Source organism: Saprolegnia diclina (genome assembly GCF_000281045.1).
Source record: "Saprolegnia diclina VS20 unplaced genomic scaffold supercont1.125, whole genome shotgun sequence".
In the NCBI taxonomy this organism is placed as follows: domain Eukaryota; phylum Oomycota; class Saprolegniomycetes; order Saprolegniales; family Saprolegniaceae; genus Saprolegnia; species Saprolegnia diclina.
In genome coordinates, this window is record NW_008246192.1 from 43,393 (window position 1) to 51,013 (window position 7,621).

The 7,621-nt window shown below is 61.3% G+C and overlaps 4 protein-coding genes across 4 annotated transcripts; 2 read left to right on the forward strand and 2 right to left on the reverse strand.

The window, feature by feature from the left end:
* The first annotated feature begins 185 nt into the window (after window positions 1-185).
* On the forward strand, window positions 186-2,048 carry SDRG_16377 (hypothetical protein). Its single transcript, XM_008622584.1, has one exon. It carries the CDS (start codon window positions 260-262, stop codon window positions 1,955-1,957), a length of 1,698 nt encoding a protein of 565 aa, XP_008620806.1. The 5' UTR covers window positions 186-259; the 3' UTR covers window positions 1,958-2,048.
* On the reverse strand, window positions 1,978-3,042 carry SDRG_16378 (hypothetical protein; the record flags this gene model as incomplete). The annotated part of the gene is made up of 3 exons (XM_008622585.1): window positions 1,978-2,257; window positions 2,306-2,378; window positions 2,424-3,042. 3 exons carry the CDS (start codon window positions 3,040-3,042, stop codon window positions 1,978-1,980), a joined length of 972 nt encoding a protein of 323 aa, XP_008620807.1.
* A 418-nt stretch (window positions 3,043-3,460) lies between these two features.
* SDRG_16379 (hypothetical protein) lies at window positions 3,461-4,438 on the forward strand. Its single transcript, XM_008622586.1, has 2 exons — window positions 3,461-3,989; window positions 4,034-4,438. Exons 1-2 carry the CDS (start codon window positions 3,531-3,533, stop codon window positions 4,322-4,324), a joined length of 750 nt encoding a protein of 249 aa, XP_008620808.1. The 5' UTR covers window positions 3,461-3,530; the 3' UTR covers window positions 4,325-4,438.
* Window positions 4,342-7,181, reverse strand: SDRG_16380 (hypothetical protein; the record flags this gene model as incomplete). The annotated part of the gene is made up of 6 exons (XM_008622587.1): window positions 4,342-5,774; window positions 5,825-5,918; window positions 5,974-6,165; window positions 6,212-6,330; window positions 6,378-6,673; window positions 6,721-7,181. 6 exons carry the CDS (start codon window positions 7,179-7,181, stop codon window positions 4,342-4,344), a joined length of 2,595 nt encoding a protein of 864 aa, XP_008620809.1.
* Between the last annotated feature and the right edge of the window lie 440 nt (window positions 7,182-7,621).

The following is a 7,621-nucleotide window of genomic DNA, read 5'->3' on the forward strand; positions in this document are numbered from 1 at the left end:
GGGCGTGGGCTGTCGGTCGCGACGCTGTCTGTCCGAGATCAGATCAAAGAAGCGTCGATTACACGAGTTGACCCAGTCCCACGGCGCCGCCTGTCTCGTCATCTCTCAACACTGTCTCATTGCGTCGCATCTCATGCAGAGATTGAGATGATGTGGAGAAATCAATGGTAAACAGAGACACATTGGAGAGGTCAAATGGCTACCTGGCCAGCCGGTTTGCAGCTCAGCCGTGCTGGCTTCACTTAGCAACCGCGATCGCATGAAGCAGGCTCGGGCAGCGCCCACCGTGATCGCGACGGACCGCGCGTCGTACCTCTCGTCCGGCTCGGACGCGCCGGGCCACATCTTCATCGACCTCCGCAGCCCGCAGACCGACGGGCGGTCCAGTGACGGCGCGCTCCGGGACGGCCCGGCCCCCATCTACACGAGCCCCGAGGTCGTCGGCGTCCTCGCGCAGTACGCGGCGATCGGGCTGCTCTACGGCGCGATCCCGAACCTTCTCTTCCCGCTCTTCACCGGCTACTTTCACATGTCGGGCAGCCAGTACAACTCGGGCAAGGCGCTCATCGGCATTGGCTGGTCGCTCAAGGTGTTTGTGGGCATGCTCTCGGACTGCGTGCCGATCTTTGGCCGCCGCCGCAAGTTCTGGATGATCCTCGGCTGGCTCGCCTGCCTCGGCTGCATGGTCGTGCTCGCCACCATAGACATGGGCTTGCCCTACTATCCGACCGCCGACCTCGCAGCGCGCAAGAACCTCACGCTGCCCGAGAAGGCGATGCTCAACGCGGACGCACCGGAGAAAGGCGGCGTCGTCGGCCTCCTTCTCGGCCTCGCGACGCTCGCCTACATCTTTGCCGACGTCCCAGCCGACGCGCTCGTCGTCGAGATTGCGCAGCGCGAACCCATCGACGTCCGCGGCCGCATGCAGACGCTCGTGTACGCGACGCGGACGGTCTTCTCGTCCTTCTCGGTCGCCATCATTGCGATCGGGCTCAACTCGTTCAAATTCTCTGGCTCGTTCGACTGGGACATGGGCATCCACACGATCTTCATCCTCCTCGGTATCGTCTGCGCCAGCATGGTGCCCGTCACACTCCTCTTCATCCACGACCAGTACCACCCGGGCTTCCACTTTGGCGAGTATTTGCACCGCTTCTGGCACGTGATCCAGAAGCGCGCGACGTGGCAGGTCATGATCTTCAACTTCCTCTTCAACTTTCTCAGCTCGGGCATCACGTCGACGGCCGCGCCGTACGTCATGAAGCACTGGGCCAAGGCCGACAACCTCAACTACCAAGTGCTCAACCTCGCGTCTGGCTTCCTCTTCGCGATGGGTCTCAGCGCCCTCGGCAAGTGGGGCATGCTCTGGAACTGGCGCTACGTGCTCGTGCTCACGACCATCAGCGGCAACATGATCGACGCGGTCGTGCAGTTTACGACCATCTACGATGTGATTCGCGACCAGTGGTGGTACCTCGGCGTCCCGTTAGCTGAGAACCTGCCGTTCTCGATGCAGTTCATCGTGACCACCTTCATCATTGTCGAGCTCGCCGAAGAAGGCAGCGAAGGCATCATGTACGGGCTCATGACGACCGTCTCCAACATGCCGTCGGTGCTCGGCCCGGTGGTGGCCAACGCCATCTTCTCCAAGTTTGACGTGAGCGAAGACGACATCAAGGCGGACTCGAGACATGTCCGCGACCAAGTCGCGTACACGTACGTCATTTACTATGGCACAACGCTTCTCGCGTGTCTCTGCGTCGGGCTCCTCCCGAACCAGAAGATCGACCTCCAGCACATGCTCCGGTACGGCGGCAAGTCGGCGACCATGGGCGGCCTCGCGCTCGGCTTTTGCTTCCTCGTGCTCGCGTACTCGGTCAGCGTGAGCATCCTCGGGATGTTCGCGTCCACGTCCTGTCTGCGCATCGCGGGCGGCGACGGCTGCAACGCCGTGTAGCTCCAGTACCCTTCGTTAACTTAGCGCGTCGTAGTATGATGACGACTAGCACTGCTACTGTTGCTCTGCTGCTTGGGCTTTTGCCGTTGACTGCTCGGAGGCTGGGACGTGCTCGGTTTGTACTTGGTCGTCGTCGGGTAGTGCTTCATGAGGTTCCGGAACGGCACGGGCAGGCGCTCCGTCAGACCGGCGTAGAGACCAATGAGCGCGGCGCTCACGCAGTCCAGGTCGGCTTGCGGCAAGCCGAGGACGGTCCACCAACGCTCGCCGCTGTCGGGAGTCGTCGTGTCCCACGGGATTCTAGCTCGAGGTCAGGTGCCCACCGCAGGCAGTGTCGTGATGTCATACTCGTGGAAGACGTAGGAGAGGTAGACGCTGCCGGCCGCGATCTCATCCATCGTAAACTGGACGCCGAGGATGCCTACGCGCATTGTCAGTTGGTACAGAGGTCGAGGCGTCGGAGTACCGCGGATGGCGTCGGTGGCAAAGAGCCAAGCCAATTCGCGGACGTCGTCAAGGGGCATGGGCAGCACGGCCTGGACGTTTTCGAGCTTGAGGAGCACGAGGTGGTACGGGTTGGAAACGATGAGGTTGTACGAAAGCGTGTTGAGCAGAATGACCTCGTACTGGCGCAGCTTGGCTTTGACGTGCTCGATCTCGGCGGCGTGTGGCATCTGCGACTTGTCCCGGCAGTCGTCCAGCAAAATCACCGTGCGCTCAGTAAAGTCCGTGAGCTTCATCGCGCACTCGGTGGCTTTTGCCGCCACGTACACGCAGCTGGCGCCGACGAGGAACCGGTCGTGGTCCTGGAAGGCGTGCACGCAGAAGAAGCGGTTCATGTACACGAGGCCCGTGGTCGCTGTCGCCCGGGGCATGTGCATCTTGGCCGTGAGGTCAAACACGAACTGCGCCGTGGCCTCGCGTAGCTTCTTCTCGAGCGGCCAGGCGTAGCCCTGCTGCGTCGACGGCGTCACGGGCGTCGTCGCACCATCGAAGAGCCACTCGATCTCGGCGGCCATCGGTCGGTCGCTCGAAATTCCTCTTGGGGCAATCCGGATAGCTTTACGCAAAGTCCAGGGCGGCATGCCGAATTTAGTCGTCCATGCTGCACAGTACCACACGGATCAAGTTCAGTGCGCTGTTAAATCAAGCTAGCATAAAGCCGACAAATGCTACAGTGAAGGCCTCTCCAGGCTCGCAACACTACACATCCGTCTTGTTTGATGAGCTCTTCCACTTGCACGGTCGGCGGCAACGAGCCAACTGCGCTGCACGCTGGTGGTTGGCTGCAGGTTCTAGAAATCGGCAGGAATGCCGAAAATAAAATAGGCAGTTGGCGAAGAGCACTGTTAGGACGCTGGCCATGGCAACAAACGCAAGTAACATCGACAGAGTCCAGCATCGAGATCGTCAGTACGCTTGGAGCGTGGTGGTGCTGGCGCTCTGACGCTCTTTATCTTGCCATCTCTTCAATTCGGCATGTGCCAAATTTGGTTGTGTTACACGCCACCGAAATAGTGTACGTGCCACGTAGCGGAGGTGGCAGATTAGGATCATCATCTTGAGCAGCAGCATGCAGTGGTTCGTGCCCTACATCTACGTGCCCAACATGGACATGGGCATCGTCGAGATCGTGACGCCGATCGGCAACGTCACGGTTCCGCTCTTCCTCAGCCAGTTCTACGGCCTCCTCGTCGCGCTCGGCCTCATCGCGCTCACGATCCTCTGGCACGTCTGCGGCGGCCGCTACGAGCCCGAGGACGACGCGCCGTACACGAAGCGTACGTCCAAGAAGGCCAAAGCCAGGGCCAAGGCCAAAGCCACCAAGGAGGCGCAAGCCACGGACGGCAATGACGCCGACGACGACGGCGATGGCGACGATGGCCCAGCGCGGTCGGCGCTCGCGGCCAACATTTCGCGCAACGGCGAGAACAGCTACTACTACGCCCACAAGGTGCGCGAGATCGACAACACGCCGATGACGCTCAAGCAGACCATCTCGCAGTACGGCTGGTCCGACGGCCGCAAGACGGTAATCATTGTTGTTGCACTGTGAGGAGGCTCATGGTTGACTAGGTGACCATCTACGTCGACCACCCGGCGGCCGGCGACGTCAAGAAGGACGCCGTGTCGATCCACTGGAGCGCGACGTCGCTCTCGCTCGACATCACCTTTGACGAGAAGGACGTGCGCAGCCTCGTCGTGCCCAAGCTCTACGGCCCGATCGCCGACGTCTCGTACAAGGCGAAGCGCGACTCGCTCGTCTTTACGCTCGTCAAGAAGCAGCACGAGCCGTGGAAGTCGCTCAACGCCGCCGCCAAGAACTTGGATGCGCACATCGAGTACGACGAGAGTCTCTACGATTAAGTCGTCGTCGTATTTGTCTAAACGAACGCAGCGATCGCATTGACCACGAGCAGCGTCGCGCCATCAAAGATGTACTTGGGCGCAAAGATGGCCCAGACAAAGAGGTGGCGACGCATGCAGCCGACAAAGATCGTCGTGCACGTCGCTGCGAGGCTGAAGAGAGCCAATATGACGCGCCTGTCGAGCGCTGTCGTTGCCAGCAGCGGGAGCCCGACGAGGAAGCTCCCAAACGTATTGAGAAACAGCAGCAGCCCGGACCGGAAGAACGCAAAGTCCTCGAACCCCACAAACGCCGCTGCGTTCTGGAGACTGCTAAAGCCGTTGTGGTGGCCGGTCGCAAAGTAGAAGTGGTACACGAGCAAGGCCGAGAGGAGGCGGCGGCGCAGCGTCGGCGGCAGGTCCAGGCCGGCGAGCAGCCGAGCTTCAACCACGAAGCAGCCAATCGCAGCCGGCGCCGTGGGCCCGAGAAGCAGCGTCAGCACGATGAGGAGCGACGGGACGGACGCGTGGAGCGCACCGGAGACGAGGCAGCCGGCGTAGACCAAGCGTGGCAGCAAGAGCGGGCTCAGCTCCAGCCAGTAGAGCCCAACGAGAAGCCAGAGCAGACCATAGTGACGGCCATATCGCATGACGCTGTCAATGGCGAGGCCACTGAGCGGCAGCCACGTCCCGAGAAGCGACGTCGTTGAAAACACAATGTTGGGCCGCGAGAGGCCGACGCTGACGCGGTGAACGACGCAGAGGAGCGCAAAACGCCACTGACTCGAGCGCGGCCCCTGCAGCACGTCGAGGCCGAGCACGACGAGCGCGGACGACGCAAGGAAGCCGACGACCTTGTCCTGCACAACAAGGTAGCTGTTGGAGAAGAGCGCGAGGAGGTGGCAGAGGCCAAAGAAGAGGCATGTGATGTTGGCGCGGGAGACGCCAAAGTGCTTGGGACGGCGCCATATAGCGCTGCGGGCAAGAGCCGCAACCAGCCCGAGCGACGCGCAGAGGGCGGTGCGGGGCAGCGGCGCGGCAGGGACGACCGCGTGCGGCACGAGCGCCCAGGGCCAGAGGTGCCCGAGAAGCGCACCGACGCTTGGCCCGACGAGAAGATGAGGACTTGGAGCAAACGAGAGCGCGTCGTCGGGCACGCAGAGAGCGATCGACAAGAGCGTGCCACAGAGGAGGACGAGGACGCCCCAGCCCATCGCGACAAAGTCAAACTGCGTGTACATGGCCCGGCTCAGGTCCAGGGCGTCGCGGAGGTACGCGTGGAGGAGGTCGTAGCGCGCGCGGGGGCTCAGCTGTGGCTCGTGGAGCGCCGCGTACGTGGCTTCGAGCGACAGCATCGCGGGCAAATCCATGCGAATCGTGCTCGTGGCCATAAAGTAGTGGCGTATCTGCGCCACGTTGACGGTCATCGCTTCGTTGAGCCGGCGAAAGCACTCGTCAATGTCCATGGCGGCTACGAGACAACCACATGAATCCACGTTTTGTCGGGGCACATATCCATACGGGACGTGAAAAAGACGTGCGGGATCACAGCGCCGAGGTTCCCAAACGGAATTGGCAGCCCAAGCAAAAGCGACAGCGTCGGCACCAAGTCGACCTGGACTCGGAATTTGTTAGTTAGTAGAAACGCAGCATTGTAGTCGAGAGACTACCTGGGCGACAGTAAACTCGTTGCTGCGGCGGCCGACCACGTGGTTGAAGAGCGAGAGCGTGCCGCCGTCGGGCGTCGCGATCGCGTGGTGCAGCGGCGTCTTGCTGTACAGAAAGAGCGCGGCGCCGGTCTCGTCGTCGGTCGCGCCGCCGTGATTGCCCTCTTCCGACATGCCATGGTCGCCAAGTACAACCTAAGAACCTATTGCCATCTGCGCCTTTGGATGTGCATCGACGTACGACGAGCGTATCGTCCTCGACGGTCGCCAAGAGCGTCTCGAGGAAGGCGTCCATTTGGTCGAGTTTCGTCTCCATATATGGCGAGCTGGGCCCGTACGTATGCCCGACGTGGTCAACGCCTACAGGTAGCCTTCCTGTGAGCACGATGGTGCGCATGAGACGCGACCGAGGAAGTGGGCGATGAGGACGTCCCAGTCGGGCAACGCGAGCTCGTCAAAGATGTGGGCGAGCACGCCGTTGTCGACGGTGTGGAGGTCCTTGACGTTGAACGAGTCGTACGAGTAGTTGCGCGTAAACTTGCCGCCGTAGAGCGCATCCCACGTGTTATCGCCCATAAAGACGATGCTCTTGTTGAGCAGCACGAGCTGCTGCACCCAGCTGTCCTCGACGATCTCGGTGCTCTGCATGTTGTCTTTGATGTCGAGAAACGTCGGGAGCGTCCCCGTCGTCAAGCCCTTAAGCCTACATGCGTCATCGTGCGTGACGCCATGGCAACGCGGCGGACGTACCGCTGCATGGTCATCGTCGGCGCGTCGGCCACGAAGCGGTACAGGAGGCTGTGCGAGGGCTGCGCTGCCAATACCGCGTGGACGTGCGGAAGGTGGTTGAGGAAGAAGCGCCCGCCAATGCTGTCTTTCGCCAGCACCTCGTCCTTCGGCGCGCGGTGCATAAAGTCGTACCGAAGCGCGTCGATGACGACGTAGACAACGCGCTTGAACTTTTGGTCGTACCAGCAGCCGGGCGACGCAGCCGACCGCCGGAGGTGCGAAGGACCCGGCGGGTCGCACGCGCTCGCGTCCTTGACTTCGTAGCGCGTGAGGAAGAAGCCGCTCGTGAAGAGGAAGAGGCCCGCGCCATGCAGCGCCAGGAGCGCGACAAGCCCGACTGTCGCGCGCATAAAGCTAAGGGGAGTGTGCCTAGATATGGCATTTGCCGTGTTATATAAGTGGCGTGTCAATAGATGTGGCATCTGCCGCTTTCGATCCACATGGTCGAAAATCGAAAATTGTTCCGAAATCGAAAAAGTGTAGAAAAATCAAGTCGCTGATTTCGCATCGTCTTGGCAAGTGTGTGAGCAGCTGCGGAACTGGCCTCCATAGCTGGCCACGAAGCTGGCCTCCATGGCTGACCCAGCCCTGGCTGGTGGCCTCCATGTCTTGCGGCGCCGGCATTTCACAAGAAGAGGACAAGAGGAGGACACCCAGCTTGCCAGCGTACGTAGCTGCCTCCAGAGGAGGATCGGGTGCGGATTGTTGTGGCACTCGTGAGACGAGCGTCCGAAAAGCGCTGGCACTTGGACAGCGCGCTGGTATTACCACTGACCCAGTCGCGCCGCTGGCCTGCTTGGTGCACATGCTTTGAGGAGGATCTTGTGGCAAAGGAGCTCCGTGTATTCGCTCAATGATGGGC